This window comes from Pelodiscus sinensis, chromosome 1, assembly GCF_052426305.1.
Source record: "Pelodiscus sinensis isolate ZL-2025 chromosome 1, ASM5242630v1, whole genome shotgun sequence".
Classification (NCBI taxonomy): domain Eukaryota; kingdom Metazoa; phylum Chordata; order Testudines; family Trionychidae; genus Pelodiscus; species Pelodiscus sinensis.
In genome coordinates this window covers 232,993,245-233,012,960 of record NC_143052.1, presented here as the reverse complement: position 1 = coordinate 233,012,960, position 19,716 = coordinate 232,993,245, and the positions used below count along the sequence as shown (strand labels likewise).

Below are 19,716 nucleotides of genomic sequence, written 5' to 3'. Positions count from 1 at the left end.
GAGGTTACATAAGCAGTCTAAATTTTTTCACCTTCAGCTTTTCTAAATCAACTGTGGATCATGCACACAACCAATATAGATAGATGACACATATTAAACACTTGATCTCAATGTCTTACAGCAATGAGTTCCATTTGTGTGTCATGCACAATATTTTCCTTCTAACATTAAGTGTGTTGCCTTTCAATTTCAGTGAATGTCCCTATGTTATGAAAAGTGTAAATAGGATCACCAGATAACTCACTTTTGTACCATTCGTTATTTTCTCTCTATCATCTTCCTTCTTACTAGGAGTTTCTTTAACAAAACAATCTTTTCATTCTCTCTTTATATGGAAGCTTTTTTAGGCCTCTAACTGTGTGTCATTTCTGGACAGCTATTTCTACCATTATTTTGAGAGGGCTCATCTAGACTACAGGGAACGGTTGAAAGAAGATATACAAATTCGGTGGAAATTTGCATATCTTCTTCCAATTGCACTTTCAAAAGCAGAGCTTTTGAAAGTGAAAGTAGTTAAGATGTGGCTTTTTCGGTAACCCCCCCTTTGTCGAAAAGCCACGTAAACCTCCTTTTTTGAGGAAGAGAGGCTTTTTGACAAGGGGGTTTGGGGTTAGCCGAAAAAGCCACGTCTTAACTACTTTCACTTTTGAAAGTGCGATCAGAAGAAGATATGCAAATTCCTGCAGAATTTGCGTATCTTCTTTCGACCGTTCCCCATAGTCTAGATGAGCCCAGAGAGCCATCAGAACTGAATTCAGCCTTCCAGATGAGAATGCACCACTGATTTTCAGTGACATTATTTTTGGAAACATTTTGCTGGGCATTCTTTATATATCTTTACACATGGTTTGTTTTTTGAGAGCCATTAAACATATTTCAAAGGGAGAGGAGCAGCGGGAACCCACGCCAGCAGGGAGCAAAGCTGGCTTGGGTTCCCCTCCGTGCCTCTTCCTTTTAAATGTTCAAGAACCACAGGCAGCTCTTATACATTTCAAAGGGAGAGGAGCAGCAATGGGACCCTGCTGCTCCTTGCAGAGGCAGAGCTTGGGAGGTGGGAGGGACGGGATGACACTGGCTTTTAAGCCAGCTCCCCTTAGCACTGACTCATGCTCCTTCACTTGATGCCTCTCTCTGATAGAGATGGGGGGGATGTGACTAGTCAATTTCCTAGTCGACTACCCGATAAGCATTTGCTTATCGGGTAGTCGACTAGTCGCTTACATCTTGGGACCCAGCAATATAAGTAGTTCATGTTATTTCTTCTAAGTACATTACTTTCCATTTTTAACAGGGATATATTTGCTACTATGTTACTCATTTACCTATCCTTGTTGCATCCTTCTGATACAAATTTTATTTACCCTGCTTCTCAGATCTTGAAGATATATATATTAAAGAACAACAATCCTAACATGGGATACTACATTACAAGTCTTCTGCCTTGTTAAATTGTTCCTACTCTGTTAATTGTGCTAGATCAGGGGCAGCCAACATATGGCCCCCATGGGCCAGATCTGGCCCCCAAGCCATTAGATCCGCCGGGACGCTCAGGCATAGAAGCAGCAAGTGGCTGACTGCTTCCCGTGGCATTCTGCTCTGGGCACTGGGGAGAGGGCGAGGCTTTGCACACTGTCCCTATCCTACAGCAAAATCTATCAGCTCAAACAGCCAGTTTCTGGCTGACAACTGGAGAAATTTTGTTGGGGGGGCGGAAGAGAGGGGGAGAGACAGGAGCAGTGTGAGACTTCCCCCTTCCCTCCCCCCCCACACCATCTTAGAGCAGAGAGCCACAGGGAACAGCCAGCCGTTTTGAGTAGTCTGGGGCCACTGGCATGCAGGAAGGCTGCCTCAGGGTTCTGCAGGGCTGCTGGCCGGGAGACTTCTAGACAGCATTCCCTCTAAACTGTGGGGCAACACAGCTTCACAGGTGATTAAGCAGCCCCACCTGGTCAGAAGCTCAGGGCTCCATGCAGAGTTGACTGACTGGGCAGGGCTGATTATTCACCTGTGAAGCTGTGCCGCCATGCAGCTTACATGGAACACTGTGCCTAGGTAAGCGCCTCCTGGTAACAGCCTGCCTCTGGCATCTCTTCCCACCCCTGCATCCCAACTCTCTACTCCAGGCCAGCACCCAAACTCTCTGCACCCCTCTCCCGCAAGACACAACTTCCTCCCAGACTCTGCACCCCCTCCAATACGCCTCCCACAAGCCAGAATCCTCTCCTGCACTCCAAGCCCCTGCCCCAAATCACAACCCTCTCCTTCACCAAAACACACTCAGACCCCATACCTTCTCCTGCACCCCAGATCCCTTCCCCGAGCTCTCTTTTGCATCCAGCTTCCGCCCCACATCCCACACTCCTGCTATAGAAAAGCGTGGCCTTTGACCACTTACCAAAATCTTGTAGTGCCCCCCATCAAAAATTATTGCCCCCCCCCCGTGCTAGATGTTGTGTTCTTACTGAGAGTTGTCCCAGAGCAGAAAAAGCATGGTGCTGGGGCCATGGTCAGTAGCAGTAACATGAAGCATATCCACAGACAATTTTCAGCAATGAGTCAGAAGAAATTCTAGCAGTGGTTGACAACTCTTCCCCGTCACTCTGAACACTTAGCCCAAAAGAAAGAAGCAACCTTCCAAAGAGTTAGCTGAAGAGACCGAAGCTGATGTGACTGTTTTCCTGAAGTGTTCTGACCAATAGAAAATGGTCTCACTTCTTAAATAAAACAAAGCTCCCCCACTTTCTTCTATTAATTGTGGCTGCTCCTTTTGTAAGCTAGCCTTAGTTAGGGGAAAGCTCACTGTTGGGTTTATAGACAGTAGTTCAGATAGCTAAAGCAAACACAGGTGCTTGTTTAACAAAGGACTTGGTGGGCTTTGCTTTGGGGAAGTTCAGATTTTGAATTTGGTCACTTCAAAGTTGCTGTTCAGAATCAAATGCAATAGCAGACTGCTTACCCTTTTCCTTGGCATTCTAAAGTTTGATTGCTGTTACCTCAGCAACTGCAGCTGCAGAAGGACCACTGAAGTAATTCAGGATTTCAAATTCCTCAGAATTAAATTTTGGTTCCAAAGCTAGTTGGGAGCCTCAAATGGATTTCAGAAGTTTTTTTCCTCTAGGCACTAATGCTCTGCAGCACTCACTCTGTCCAAGCAGCTATGGAGACAGGTCAATACTGGCGTATTCTGCAGAGGTTGGGGCCTAGCCTGAAGCAGTGACTCACAGGATTGGTCTGCCTCCAGAGTTCAAAGGAAACCATTGTCTAGAATTTGTGCACATGGCTGTGAAAAAGCAGAGAAACTAAAAACATCCTGTTAAATATAAATACAGAAATATTAAAGATATAGATTAGACAGAATGTTCCCTCAACACAAAATGCAGAACATGACACTTGTGACAATCTCTCTGTTTAGACCTTGGATCCCCTTCCTCAACCCCATAAGCAATTAGGGGACAAGTCCATTTCTCACTAAGTTCTTGTTTATAGTGACCAATACAAATGGTCTCCCAACCTTGTAACTTTAAGAGTTCAAAAGAGTATGAAGTGACAAGGGATGTTATTTTTTTCCAGATCTCTAACAAATGAATTTGTTTTAGCACATTTTAGCTTCTATACACATAGGTCTTAAACAAGATCTTTCCACAAGACAGGTATTTTTCCCATTAACTCCCAGGCCTTAACATTTTACACCCTCAGGTTTTTTTTTTAAATTCATGACATTAAGCCAGCAAGTTTGTGTTTACTGTAGCAAACTTATCTGTAGGTTAATGATTTGTACATGTGGAATATTGACAGGCTCAACACAGAGCCACTGTAAGGGCTGGCTGGTTTTCTGGAGTTTGGCCATAAATCCTCCTCATCCTAGTGGCAAGGCGAGGTATAATCCAAAGCCAGACTCTAGAATAGACACAATTTCAACTGGCTCTGCCTCATCCAAGCCTAAAAACCATGAAACCTAGCTGGCCTTTTTGCAGTTCCTTTCCTCCTTTCCCTGTTTGTTCCCAAACACAGAATTCAGGAGCAAAAAATGAAAGGTGCAATCTTGAGAAGCTATTCAATTGCAGAGTCACGTGACTGAGCAGTAAACTGGCAGTATTCAAGTACCTATTACACGAACACATGAAAACACCAACTTTTGAAATTTAAGGCAAAAGAAAATATGTTTCTACAATAATCTATTTCATAGATATATTTTAGCAGGGATGCAATGAATACTCAAACTTGGAATAAATTCTGGACATGAATCCAGCTATTTTATATTATTTATACAAATCTTATTCTAATATGCAGCCCAGATACTGAATACTTTAATGGTTTTGTAGCAACAATCACTTTAAATATGGCCTGGCTTCTTTCCCCTCCACACCAAACCTGTACTCCTTATCCACTGAAAGCCTTAGGTTCCCTTTCTAGAATTTTATTCACAATACTTGAATTCTATGCCTTCTACTTCCATATATAACCCATCTGTCTCCAGAAATCTTCATCCAGTTTCCTGCAATATCTAGCCTATTCCAGCACGGTTCTCTTCCTCTGTAAAAGCTACCAGTATCCATTGTAAGAGCAGTTAGATATTCATAACCACTAATTGCTACCCAACAATTCCAAACATCCTTATAATCACTAGTTTATATTATAGTATCTACTTCCACCCCAAAGTTCTGTATAACTGTTTATAGATGTTATCTAGAGTTATAATTTCAGCTCTACATACTTGACATGAGAACAACCAATCTACAAACTTCCAACACAGTTTTTCAGAATTTTTATTTTGTTAAGATTATAGAATGCCTTACCTTTAAAGTCATCTCTCGGGCCTTGCGTTTCCTTCTTGTTCATTTTTCTGTCAGTACAGGAGTTATTATGGGCACCTTTGGAATTGTTTTCTAGGTAAGCTGAACTTGTTCCTTTCTTGGAGGGATGAGGATCACACAGTTTTGCATTAATCTTATAAAGCTCAAGGGCCTTAATGGCTGCTGCATTGTTATCCATACGGTGAAAAGTTGGACAGGAAGCACAAAATTCATTCGTGCAGGCTTCATTTCCACAGCCCTCAGTTAACTGGTGGTAGTAGCGTTCTATTAGATGTTTTGCAGCTGCTCGCTTCCTGTACCAAACATTCAAACAGTAAGCACAAGGATTAGTATGGCTTTCAACACACAAGCTCATTCAAATTATCAAAGCTGAGATTAGTCAGACACTGAAATAAAACACTTCTAAATCACAGGATACACACCAGGTGGTTTTGAAAACTTAGGATTCTTATTTTGACAAAAGAAAGTATATTTAAATGCACAATTTAGTTGCAGGTTATATTTAAACTGAAGGAGAAGCATGATTTTATAATGTTTCTCTGGCACTAAAAGTTCTTAGATCTATATTCAAATGTGATATTTTTTTACTATCAAAATTCTGCTGAGGAAAATTAGGTCATTCTGTTAAAACCAAGGTATAAATTAACTGAAGCTAAGTATCTCGATTTTCCAAATCTAGAATTAGTGTTCTGTGATGTTACAGGCAACATTTCTCTTTGAAACCCTATCAGCATCTTGAATAAGCACTGTCTCACAATCTGAAAGCATTGTCACACGATCTTGTAAGTTTAATATTTTTATTAAAAAACAAACAAACCAGAGTGACAGACTTTAAGTCTGTCCAAGCTGAGAAACTGATTAATTTAGGACCTTTTAGGTGCCGAGCACCTTCCCCTGCCATTGAAACCTGAGACACGTAGATTCTTTAAAAATTACATTTCCATTTTTACAGCATTCTAGAAACAAGACAGAATTCTGTCCTATGTTGGGACTTGTCCTTTCTCTTTGGTACTAATGGATATGGAGCATAGGAGACAGGGATGTAAAATCCCGTTTAACCAATTAACTAGTTAAATGTTACATTTAACCAGATAATTGATTAAATGGGATCCCCCCCAGACTGGAGCAGCCCCTACCCACCAGCAGGGCTGGCAGCCCCATAGGCCTCCCAGCTTCCTGTTCATATCCCTGATAGGTGGTGCTCAGAGGGGCACTCACCACCAGTAACACTTTATTAGGGGCTCTGGCTCATGGCTTCTTCCATCAAGTACCTACAGAGGGAAAGCTCTCAAGCTTCCTTGGTTTGAGGTGGGAAGGATTTGCAGAGGGATCGGTGAGCCCCAATGTGTGCCGTGCCATGGCATCAAAGACACTTCCGGTGCTCATCGCCCATAGAGAATGAACATGGGCAGGAGAAAGTTTTTATATCACTGGTCTACAATTTTTTAGACGTTGTCTGCTTCAGAGATAAAATGTGCTATTTATTATGTATTTTGATGTGCTGAATTCAAATATGACAATTAAAACAACTGAGTGGCTACTGTTTCCAAGATATTTAAGTTTTTACATTTTACGTCTATGTATATTGTGTAGATAGTAGAGTTTTAATCATAAATTGTAAACCTAGGTCTTTTCATGTGTTTATGGTTGCTTTACAAGATAAGATTTCACCTGTCCTGTTTATGTAACACTTTAAAAATCAGCAAAAGGGTTACATAAATAAAATTTTTATGAAACAAAAGGCAAAAAACTATTATGTACATAGTTTAGTCCTATTCAGTATCTACTCGGCGCTTCTTGGCTTGTCTCTTGTATTCATTAAATGGAGCATCTCTTGTCACTGTCCAGCAATAGTCTGCAAGCATTGATTGGCTCCATTTGCTCTGATAGCGTTTCTCCACTGTTGCAATGTCCTGGTGAAATCGCTTGCCATGCTCGTTGCTCACTGCTCCGCAGTTCGGTGGAAAAAAAAAAATCTAGATGAGTGTGCAAAAAATGTATCTTTAGTGACATGTTGCAACCAAGGCTTTTGCATGCCTAGAGGAGGTTTTCCACCAACAACCTGTAGTTGTCTGCCTTGTTGTTTCCGAGAAAATTTATTGCCACTAACTGAAAGGCTTTCCATGCCGTCTTTTCCTTGCCACACAGTGCATGGTCAAATGCATCATTTCGAAGAAGTTCACGAATCTGAGGACCAACAAAGACACCTTCCTTTATCTTAGCTTCACTTAACTTTGGAAATTTTCTACGGAGGTATTTGAAAGTTGTTTGTGTTTTGTCCATGGCCTTGACAAAGTTCTTCATCAGACCCAGCTTGATGTGTAAGGGTGGTAACAAAATCTTCCTTGATTCAACAAGTGGTGGATGCTGAACACTTTTCCTCCCAGGCTCCAACCACTGTCGGAGTGGCTAATCTTGATGTAATGGGAATCTCTTGCACGACTATCCCATTCGCAGAGGAAACAGCAGTACTTTGTGTATCCAGTCCGCAGACCAAGCAAGAGAGCAACAACCTTCAAATCGCCACAAAGCTGCCACTGATGTTGGTCATAGTTTATGCACCTCAAAAGTTGTTTCATGTTGTCATAGGTTTCCTTCATATGGACTGCATGACCAACTGGAATTGATGGTAAAACATTGCCATTATGCAGCAAAACAGCTTTAAGACTTGTCGTCGATGAATCAATGAACAGTCTCCGCTCATCTGGATCGTGAACGATGTTGAGGGCTGCCATCACACCATCGATGTTGCAGACTACAAGATCACCTTCCATGAAGAAGAATGGGACAAGATCCTTTTGATGGTCACGGAACATGGAAACCCTAACATCACCTGCCAGGAGATTCCACTGCTGTAGTCTGGAGCCCAACAGCTCTGCCTTACTCTTGGGTAGTTCCAAATCCTTGACAAAGTCATTCAGTTCACCTTGTGTTATGAGGTGTGGTTCAGAGGAGGAGGATGGGAGAAAATGTGGGTCCTGTGACATTGATGGTTCAGGACCAGAAGTTTCATCCTCTTCCTCGTCTGACTCAAGTGAGAATGATTCTGGTGCATCAGGAACCGGCAGTCCTTCTCTGTGGGGTACTGGGCGTATAGCTTATGGAATGTTTGGATAATGCACAGTCCTCTTTTTCTTCTTTGACACACCTTTCCCAACTGGAGGCACCATGCAGAAGTAACAATTGCTGGTATGATCTGTTGGCTCTCTCCAAATCATTGGCACTGCAAAAGGCATAGGATTTCCTTTTCCTGTTCAACCACTGGCGAAGATTTATTGCACAAGTGTTGCAGCATACGTGTGGGGCCCACCTCTTGTCCTGATCTCCAATTTTGCATCCAAACTAAAGGTGATAGGCTTTCTTAACCATAGTGGTTTTACTGCGCTTTTATGATGCAAAAGTCACTTCACCACAAACATAGCAGAAGTTATCTGCACTGTTCACACAAGTATGAGGCATCTCTGCTCACTTTGGCTAAACAGAAATGTGTCCCTTTGCAAAATCAAACACTGACAAATAAGAGAGCACGACACTGTATGATTTCTAGAGCTGATATAGGGCAATTTGTTCAGCAGTGTGATGTAAGCTTCGTTATGGTTGCATCATCCATGACTTCTAGGTATAACATGATGCAATTCATATTATGTATGACGCAATACCAGCTTCAGATTACTTGCTTTTTAGGCAAAACAATGAATGATGCACTGTCCAAACCCAGTCATAGATTTATTCATAGATCCAGTCAAAGATGTATTTTAGTCATTTCTGGTTTAAATTGAGATCCCTTGCCTTTATAACTCACTTATCCTCCGCCATTCACAAGTCAAGGGTCGTATATACTGACCCAATAGCATATCTTGAAAACTAGAGCCAATCAACAATTTTAAGCATCAATTTCGTTCTCAGTGACCCAGAATTAGTAAAGTTTGACTACATTTATTTCAGAAGCATTTTGGCTGTAGAGCAGTGTATCCTAGAATCTGGAGCATAATCCCCATTGGGGAGGGAAGGGGGACATTCCCACTGGAGGGGAAGAACTATAACTTTCTAATTCTCTCAAAAATGACAAAATACATCTAACCTTACATACATTGAATGAAGAGCCAGCAGGGCTCTTGCTACATTTCAAAGGTGGAGGCGCCCTTATCAACTAATCAAATAGGGAATGCAAATTACATCGACTATTTGATTAATTGATTAATCTAAATGAAACATCCTTAAACATCCGAGAATAATGACAAAAAAATCTCATGATGGAGAGGCAATATAAATACCTATCTGGAGATAGATCAGCAATGAAATTGCTAATGTTGACACTAAAGACTCATCTAACACTATTTTTGTACCAATTTAAATATATTTCTATTTTAACTATTTTTCTGTCGAGCAAAAAGTATGTGGAAGTGACATAAGCTAAATAGGGAAAGAGGCACTCTTATTTTGGAATGTTCATCCACATGAGGAATTATACTAGTACAACTACAGTGTTATGATAATATCAGTAAATTCCCCAATGTAGAAAAGTCTTAAGTCAAACAAAACAGTAGAAATCCTATGTAGACTTCCCTCAGATTAAAATTATTATACATTAATAGCTACAACTGTACACTGTTTAATGAAACATACTATTCCATTACCATAATTTTTCTGGCAAGTCTAGTATCTTCCAGAAATGTGTGTGTGTAAATTTTCCCAAAACCACACACAATTTTACTTTTGGATATTACAAAGAGATATAGGAAATCTTGGCTATTATTGTAAATAAACTTTCACTTATACCGTTTTTGTAGAAAAACAGGGAATGTTTACAGACATCTCTTTATAAATATGTCATAATTAAATTACAAATAACCTCAAGTTCAGAGGTATTTCAATTTTTATTAGGAACTAGCCTCATAAGTTTCTACAGATCAATAGTATGATTTGGGTTGCAAGAGCATAGCATAAAGAATATCTAAGGCTGGTATGCAAACTGTGGAATAGATTATGGGGGATAATTGGTTTTATTGAAGAATTCAAGAACAGTTTTCCTCTTAATGAAAGAGAGCATATAATTTAAATACATAGTACATGAATCTAGATTTCTCAAACACTTGCACAGAAATGGTAAATAAGCTAAACATATAAGTGCAACACATACATAACCAGGCAACCAGCTAAATCAAGTGAGAGACGTATAAATATTTTACCAGCCTCAGAAGAAATTTAAAACCACATCAAGTAATTCACAATTAAAATTTCAAAGTTTTGTTATCTAATGTTAGCCTCAGTTATAAAGTGGTGCATAAAAACAACCTTTAAGTGTTTGATTTACATAGCCACAGATTTTGGCATGAAGCAAGAGATTTTGTAGTAATGTAGCATAACATTATGAATTATAGCGAGTATTCTTAAAAATGCATATGTACTCTTTTGCACAGAGCAGCATCAGTATCTTAATACCTTTAGGAAACATATGAATTAATGTTTACTAAAGTTTATAATCTCCTATACTAATGTGCTTAATAGGAACTCAAAGTAACAAGGAAACACTATTTTATCCAATTCCTTTCTTAAATAAGCACAATGAAAAACTGCATGGAAATTATGGAACAAGAAGGAAAACAGTGTCAATTTTCTATGTAAAACAGAAGAAAAATAAATACGTAATCCATTTTATTTATACAATAAAGTGCAAATAGATGATCTTGTAAGGCAACACTTTAAATCCCCAATACAACTGGAATATTTTTAGAAAACACTTCTTTAAATAACTGTAGCTGAAACATGAACATCTAGCAGCTTACAGTGAATTTTTGTGGGAGTTTGGAAGCAGGCATTTACAGGGATTTTTATTCTTTTTTCCCCCCTAGAAGTAAGAACTATGAAGTGATGACAGCAATAGCTATTGAGGCAGCACACTAGAAGTGCCCCAAAGTTAAGAGGAGACAAAGAAGATGGTCAAATGTGGTAGCTGTGGTACATATATCTGATGGAAGCTCCTTCTGCATGAATTGCTACATGATGGATTCATGGTAGAGAAGATTCACAGATTGGAGTTGCAGCTGGAGAATTGAATTCAGAAGGAGATGTGATGATTTAATCTAAAAGGAGGTGGCAGTACAAAAACAACTCAGTATTTGTTCATCAGGTGTCCACAAAGGAACTTGGACTGCAGACTGCCAGCAGAGAAGAGTGATCCAAAGAAGAACATGACTATAAACACAAAGAATAGGAAAAGACCAGCTATTTCACCACTGTGGAGATGAAACAGAATTGAACAAGGAAAAGAAAAAGGACGATGGGATGGTCAGGAAGAAAAGCAAGGAAGCTAATCTCTGCAGATGAGAGAATGGCCTGGACTGGAAGGACATGACTGGAAAGACTGGAACTCAAGGACAAATAAAGATGAGATACAGGGTCTGCGAAAGAATATGAAAGTCACACCAACATCTAAGGAAGAGACAGGTCTATGTGACCAGAGACTCCATATGAAGAACCCCCGAGAGGCCTATCATTAGACCTAAGAGACAGAAGAGTTCTTTATCTGTAAGATACAACAAGATCTGGACATAAAGCTCATAGGATCCTGATCAAAGTGGGGACAAAATCCACTGACTGTGTTGCATATCAGGATGAATTACCTTGCAGATTCCCAATTAACTAGATCAAGAGTAATTTATGCTAGGCTCCAGAAGATGCTCAAACATGTGGAAGCTCAATCAGGCTCTACAGAAGGAGGGAGAAAGTGTGACAAGATAATGCACTGATGGCTCAAGGACTGGTGCTCTGAGGAAGATTTTGGGATTATTGACCATGGAAGATATTCACAGAAAGACTGTTCTTTTCAACTGATACTATGGACAAAACAAATCTGTCACTCAAGAAAAGGATTATAAAAGAAGTTCTATGGGATAGCAGTTGGTGTCTGCTACAGACCTCTATGGCTGGCATCATATATGAACAGAGATCTCTTTAATATTATCAGAAAGATAAATACTACCTGGAATTGTGTCATAATGAGGAATTAACTTCCTAGATATAGACTGGAGAATGAATGCTACTAACAATAGAGCCCAGTTATTCTCCAATGTGACAGATGACGGTTTTCTTCATAAGAAGTCTTTGAACCAGGGGTAGCAGAGCTGGTGACATGGAGTCGGCAGCCCAGGGCTGGAACCTGGTGGCCAGAGATGGTGGTCAGGACAGAGCCAGGCAGGGAGCTGGCGGCTAGGGTTGGGGCTGGAGCCTGGAGGCCAGAGCAGGGGGTTGGGGTTGGAACCCAGAGGTCCACAGTGGAAGGGCACTGACCTTTTCTGGTCTGGCCATGTCCTGAGCGTGCTGGACGTGGGAGATCCAATCTGTATTGCTGTAGACATAACCTGTCTTTAGGCCTACAATGAAGGAACTTGTGCCAATGCAGTCTTTTTATTAAGTGTGGATGTTTAATTCAGAGGCTATGGCTAGAGTGTCTTGAGTTAACTATGTGTTGGATTTACTTTCATTTTTGGAAGAGTCCAGGATGGCTTTTGCCCACTCTTCAGGACTGAAGGCATAGGGTGACAGTTGAAAAAGAGATGACCTAATGTATATCCACCCGGTCCTTGACCAGACAAGTAGCATTCATGCCTATCTGTAAGGAATATGTTTGGGCATATATTTGGAAGTTATTGGAGTCTTCATTCCTCTACTTTTTCAAAAGTGATGACAAAAATGCAGCATCAAAAGAGATGACTATGTACTAAGTAAAACCCCAAGAAAAACTGTGTGGTTGGAAATGAGAGAACTCAAAACCCCTGGGGTTTCAAAGTCCTCACGCTGGAAAGAATAAGGAGGAAGGGGTAACAGAAACCAAACACAGCAGGACAGGACACTAGCTTTGAAAGAGGCATCCTTCAAGAGAGAGACTATCCAGCGTCACAGAGGATGACTGTGGCAGATAAGGAATTGAACATAAATCTAACTCATACGCTATGGCCCTAACCACCGAGCCATCCTTCCTCCATTAAATACATTTAGACTATCTCTCTTCATATGTCAGCTAGGCTTTTATATACAATATTTGTGGTTTTGTTTTTTTAAATTCTGGAGTTTTTCTCCCCAACCATAAGAGAATTTAAAGGGATCCCCTTGAGCTGATTTAGAAAATAATTTAAACTATTCACTTTAGAGTAGTTTTACTGGCTTTCAAATTTCTTTTTCATTTTGAAATATGAATGAATATTCTGCATAACTTCATTGTGCTTCCAGTTAAACTGGAAATAATCACAACCTGGGCCAATAAAGACAGATCCTTAGAATCTATTCAGTTTGTAGAAACAGGAAACACATCTAATTATTATAAAACTGCTTTGAAATTTAGCTAACTTTCAAGCTGCAATAATCAACATGGACAAGCACACACACATTTGTCCATATCAGGTCAGGTATCTCTCTCTCTCTGTAGTTCTGCAACTTTCTTGCCATGATATGCAAAATCTGCTGCTTTCTAAGTATCTGACTAATCAACTTGTTTTCGAATGTGTGCAATGAGGTGTTAAAACTCTAGGAATGTAATTCAGAGATACAGGTGGGTGAGAACTCCTTTTATGGGATCCCCTTCTGTTAGTAAGGTGAAATTTTTGAGCTGCATAGAGCTCGTCTTCAGGAGTATAATGTGACATGCTATTAGGTCAAAATGCAAGGTTGTAAATTTTAGATCCTGTAGTATACTACCACCTGCTGGTTGATACTAAATGAAACTTCTAAAAATATTTTTATTTCAGTGATAATTAAACTTATAGACTGAGGAAATATTACTCTTTGGAGCAAAATACCAATTAAGCATAGGTCTTGCAGACAAGCTGGATGAGGTGGCATCTTTTTTGGGCTGAGAGTGGATCCTGAGAGTGGCAAACTTTTGAGCTATACAGAGGGCTGAAGAAGAGCTCTATGTAGCACAAAAGCACCTCTCACCCATAGATGTTCATCCAATAAAAAGATATTACTTAACTCATCTTGACTCATTAATATCCTGGGACCAACTCTGCCACAACAACAAAGCACATATTTTACAAGCAGACAACCAAATTATTTTCTTGTTTGTTTTAAAAATGTACACTTAAAGGTTTATTTTTGAAAGAAAGGGGCCATCACATTTAGCTCAGAACACCTTTAAAAACAAAGTACACAAAAATAATCTATTTACTGCTTGCTATACTTACATTCGGCTAGTTTCAATGTTTTCAGAGTGAGGTTCTCCTGGTGATCTGCAAGATGCAAAAATGAAATATTAAGCATCATTCTTTATTTTAAGTGATTAAAACATACTGTATAGGAAAATCAGTACAGAAAATGTTATATATATATTGTGTGCTCTAGAATACTTATATTACTGTTAAAACACTATAAACAAGCTACTGAAATATAACTTGCTTATTTATTTTCATTAGTTTAGATAAACTGAGGGAAAACATGGCTTATTACTAGGGTCCTACCAAATTCAAAGCCATGAAAAACACATCATGGACTATAAAATCTAGTCTTCCCTCATGAAATCTGGTCTTTTGTGTGCTTTTACTCTAGATGACACATTTCTAGGGGAGACCCACATTTCTTAAATTACGGGCCCTGACTCAAAAGGGAGTTGAGTTCTACAAGTCATTTTCCCCTCACAGGTTTTACAGTCAATTATGGGCCAAATTGTCACAGTAAGTTCAGTTACTTTAAGTTCCCTCCTAAACTGACTGATCTTGCACTAAGGATGCTGAAGACTAGTCAGCTCTCCCCCCCTACCCTCCTTGCTGCCACTATCAGACAGAGGCAGCAAAGGGGGAGGGGAAGAGGGAATACTTTAAAGGGCAGCGCTCACAGCTGACCACGGGATCATCTGTGTGGCACTGCCCCTTTGAAACGCAGAGGTGGCATTCAAAGGGGGCAGCACTGCCTGAAGCCTGGGATCAACTGTGGACTCCCCACCTGATCCCAGGTTCTGTGTGGCATTTCCACGGAACCCAGGATCAGGTGGGGAGTCCTCAGCTGACCCCAGGTTCTGGAGAAATGCTGCACAGAACCCACAGTCAGCTGTGGACTCTCCACCTGATCCTGGATTCTACTGAAACACTGTGAGGAGCCTGGGATCAGCTGGGGATTCCTCAGCAGACCCTGGGCTCCGCACGGTATTTCATATTGGCAGCACAACATGGAGCCTGGGGTCAGCGGGGGACTCTGAGTCCCCCCCCCGACCTCGCACTCCATGAGTGTGCTTCCGCTTTGAAATGCGCAAGAGCCCCCGCTGGGGACTCTTGTATATTTCAAAGCTGGCACGTTGCATGCAGCCCAGAGTCAGTGGGGCTTCTCGCTGCTGTACGCGGCGTTCCTCATTCCACCTTTGAAATGTACAAGAGCCCCAATAGGGGCTCTTGTACATTTCAAAGGTGGAATGTGGAAGTGCCTATCAACTAGTCGATTAGTAAATTAACCACAATGTAACATCCTTATCTTGCACATGATTGAGCCCTACATGGGGACAGAAAGACAGAGCAATCCAACAGAAGCAATGTGGGAAGTACCCACCTCTTGAAGTGACTAAATATAGATTCCAATCACCCCTCCCTCACAACGTTGTGTCCATAAACTGCAGCTATAGGCTTGCTATAATCCCAGAGCTATTGGTGATGAGACCAAGGGGTTCCAGGTATTTTTCTGCTCTTCCTTCCCACCTTAAAATGGATGACTTGGAAGGTAAACATTCCCAGCATGCCCCACTACGTCATCACACTTTACTAGTTATAGCTCAGCCAGCCCAGCCCAGCCCAATCAGGTTCACTTCCACTCCAATGGGGGTCAGGGAGAAACACTGCCTCACCTAAAATCATTCTCCAGCACTGTTAATTATGAGAATTATCAACTCTCACAGCTGTTTCGGAGAGGGTGGGAATCAGCCTTTCCCAGATGAGAAGAAAATTCTGTGATTGCATTACATAGCCTAGTAAAGGCATGGATTTAGTCCAGATGCTTAGCTAATTATCATTACCAACAATATTACCAATTGAGATTTTCTTCTGAAGAAGTTTTAACAAAATACAGAAGTGAATTTTTAGTTACAAAAATAATTTATATTTGAACGGTGTACAAACTCATCTAAAATGATAAAAAATGATAAAGCAAATGAAATCTATTAAGTAAATATGAATTACCAAATCACTCTTCTGGAACTACAAATATCAGCCCTTACATACTACAGTAATACACAAGATTTCCTCTAAAGTGTGTGGTTGCATAGCCCCACAGCTGCTTAATAAGCGCTGCTCAGCCAGCTGCCTGGCTGGGGATTGGGCACTTCCCCCTCAGCTACAGCAGCAGCTCCCTGCCAAAGACTGAGCACCAAGTCTCTCCCAGCCGGTAGCTCCCCTAGCCAGGCAACTCTGTGCAGGGAACTGTGAGCCCCTGGCTGGGTGGTGCTCATTGAGCAGCTGTGGAGCCCTGCTACCATACAGCTTAGAGAGAACCTTGGTGATACGCATCTGACCAAAAACTCAAGGAAAAAAACACCTGTCAGCCCATCTAGTTGCTTTAATCTTTTTTTGTATTTACAAAAAAACCATCTTAATCATTTGATAAATAGTGTCTTGTAAAGCTTTACTACTGCATTTAAAGTACTTTCATTGTACAGAGATAATTAAAGACAAAGCAAACATTTCCAGGCTGATTATTTTGCAAACAACTTTTAACTGTGTTTTAATATCTCCTCTTGCTCTTCCACCTCTATGCTCTCTTACATAGAGCAAAGAGAGATGATGACAAGGCATAAGGTACTGCAGCTTAATTCAGCATAGCTGATGCCTAACTTTGCCTCCCGTTAGTCAAACTCAGAATTGTTAAATGTTTGTCTCCTAGCATCTGACTGAAATCAGAACCTGCATTAAAGTCATTGACTAAATTTTAGTCCAAACAAGAGACAAGTGGACTTGACTGGGAGAACTGCAGCATCTAGACGAATGGGCAGCATTTGTTTGATCTGAGTCAGTAGGGTTCAGTAGTTTTTTATATATTAATCTACTGCGGCTCTTGCATTCTCAACAATAGCCTTAATTCCAAGCTACAATAACGGTCCCTGCTGTTGGCCCTCCACCAGGACTCTCTGGTCCTGTGACATCCATGCCAGACCACAGATGGTGTCTGACCAGAGAGTCCCAGTTTTTTAACCTGTAGATACTCAACTCCAAGTTACTGTACAGGTTGACCAATTTGCTTATTTTTAAGTAACAGAGACCTTTATGTTTATGGAAAAATGAAAACTTCAGAATAAGTATGGGGTCTCGCAAAACCTTTTCTGCAGATACCAAGTAAGTGCAAAAGATAAGTCCCAATAATAATTTTTCCTAGGTTCCCAGTGGCCCTGTTTATAGTATAATTTATTGAATTATTAATTTTCTCTCAGAATTTCAGATATTAAAAAGGACAGGATATATTTTTAATATAGAGAGGATATAAGAATCATGTCAAGTTCAAAAAATTCAAGCTAAGCTTTAACACTAATTAAAACAATGTGGGAAATCAAATTTTATTACAGGACCAGAAGTTCACTAGTTTGATGAGCAGCTATTTATTCTTTAATATGAAACAGAATTAACAAAATATAGTACTACTTTTCTAAATATGTAAAATACTGGAGACACAATTACATTAAACTTTCTAAGAATACATAGCATGCTGAAATGTTCTCTTTCAAATGCCATTTGTTTAAAAATCTGAGGAGTTTTAAGTTACTTTACAATAACAGTTTTAAACAAGACCCCAGAGCAAATGCTCTAACAACTTTCAACCTTGAATTAGATTGCAGAAATTGTGATCACAAGACACCAACTAATCTGAATACTGCAGCATGAGCTAGCAAATTCAAATGATGGCTCACTTCCAACAATACTGGGAGCAACTTCTCCATTCTGCAAGCCACTCCTTTTACCTCCACTGTAACTCCCTAGGAGAGAAAAGTAAAGGTATGCAAGTCTACTGAATTTCAGTATCAACAAGTTTCCTGGACTAATGTTTTTAGAAAACACTCACTAATTAAATTAATTTTAATAAGATGCTGGCAAAATATTTTTCATCGTTAATTTTTTATATTATAATAATAGTTGGAAGTTTGAAATAGTGATCTGCTTCTTACCAATGTTTTTCTTGGATCGTTGGCATACAGTGGCCTGTTGGAGGATGGACATGAGTGCAAAGATGCTGATATTTAAGGGAGCATAGGGAGAATTACAATTTCATAGTAACACAAGAAAAAGAGTAGGGTCAAACGTTAAGTCTCAATTAACCTTCATACTATCCTTCAAAAGGCTGTATTCAATTTATACAATTATGTCCAGGTCATATGAATCAGCTATTATTTAAGTATTACACTAATGATAATATTTAGTTAATTCACAAAAATATGATCCAGTATTTTTATTTTTACCTTTTACAAGCTGTGGCCATTCGGTGACATCGGGGTGATCACAGTTTTGAGTCACTGATTAAAACCAGGTCGTCACACCAGTCATTAAGTTGAACTAAGCCCTAGGCTTAACAAGTCTAAATAAACAGAAACAGTTACACGTCCCTAAATGTTAATATTTCCAGCCAGGACACTGAATAAACATAACAGAAAGACATAAAATAATTATATGTACTAAAAAAATAGGTTTAGCTGATAAACTTAAGGCTATACTGCCAAAAAGAATTATAGCGTCCCTATTATTTCTACTTTAATCTAATATAAAAGGGAGAATGTTTTTATGATTGTGCGCAAATAACTTGGGCACTATAAGAGCTACCGCAACCAAACTTTGCATGGAGTAACTTTTCCTCCAGGAGAAGGTTTTAAGGTACTTCTGGCAGTGCGGGGAGAAGCGGCTTCCTGCGGGAAGCGGTGGGGACAGTCACTCCGGTGGCGGAGGTGCGAGGGGAGGGGCGGCGCTCCGAGCAGCAGCTGCCCCACTCACCTCTACCAGTCCGTTCCACTGCGCAGGCGCGTCCTGGGTGGGGGAGCCCCCTCCTCCCTCCTGCCCGTGATGTCACTCGGCCCGGACCCCTCCCCTCTGGCGGCGGCCAAGGGTTGCCAAGCGACGGGCTGGAGCTCACAGCCATTGCTACAGGGCAGTTGTGGGCGCAGCAGGGCGAGCCCAGCGGGGAGGCGGTGGCAGCGGCGCTGGGAACGGCCCAGGGTCCAGTGCAGCTTCCTGGTCACATGGCGAGGAGCCCGGCACCTGTTCACCGCAGCCTGCAGGAGAGGGGAGCCCCTGGTGCGGCCCCATTGTGTGGCAGGTAGCGGGGTGAAAGTTTCGGGGCGGGCGGTGGGGTCGTGCCCCCCCGCAGCACCTGCAGCCCTGGGCGCGAGCTGGGCCTCCCTGCCCACCCTAGGTCCTGTGCTCGCCCCCTCCCGCCCGCCCCTCACATGGGGCACCCGTGGCAGGACCCCACTGCCCGCCCCAAGCAACGCGGGGTAACTCCAGCTAGTTTACTATAACAGATGGAACTGGTCCATATAAGTCAATTTTAATATTAACCCTGAAACTTGTTAACTCTTTAAAAACAAACACACATACTTCACCAACATATGGAAGATATTTATTTCAATATAGTCAACACTCAAAAACTTTGAAACATTACATAAACATGAATTACTGTTCAGCTCTCAGTATAATATTGTATTTGATAATGTTTCAATAATATAACTATTTTATTTTGTTTTTAGAAAGACTACTGGGTTTCCAGGGACTTCCATGCAGCTTATTTTTTTGCTGCATGTTTCTTCCAAAAAAACACGTCAAAAGCAGAATGCACAAAGTCCATGCATAAAACTGGTCAGATATTTGACAGGAGCAATAAATCTTACAGTGTTTGGACATCTCATTAGAGCACGGGTGAGGAATCTCAGGCCCAGGGGCCGCCTGGATCC

The 19,716-nt window shown here is 40.9% G+C and overlaps 1 protein-coding gene across 7 annotated transcripts in view; it reads right to left on the bottom strand.

Annotated features, from left to right (window-relative positions):
• Positions 1–19,716, bottom strand: part of UBE3A (ubiquitin protein ligase E3A) — a 90,494-nt gene that overhangs the window by 27,654 nt on the left and 43,124 nt on the right. For 5 of the 7 annotated variants that reach the window (XM_075916491.2, XM_075916485.2, XM_075916500.2 and 2 more), the window contains 3 exons: positions 18,235–18,350; positions 13,997–14,041; positions 4,797–5,107 (listed from right to left, as the gene is read on the bottom strand). In XM_075916491.2, coding sequence (XP_075772606.2) covers positions 4,797–5,107; positions 13,997–14,041; positions 18,235–18,254 — 376 coding nt within the window. In that variant the 5' untranslated portion in view covers positions 18,255–18,350. Of the gene's footprint in view, positions 1–4,796; positions 5,108–13,996; positions 14,042–17,688; positions 17,755–18,234; positions 18,351–19,716 lie in introns of all 7 variants that reach the window. The other 2 variants (XM_075916509.2, XM_075916515.2) reach the window with 1 other exon arrangement.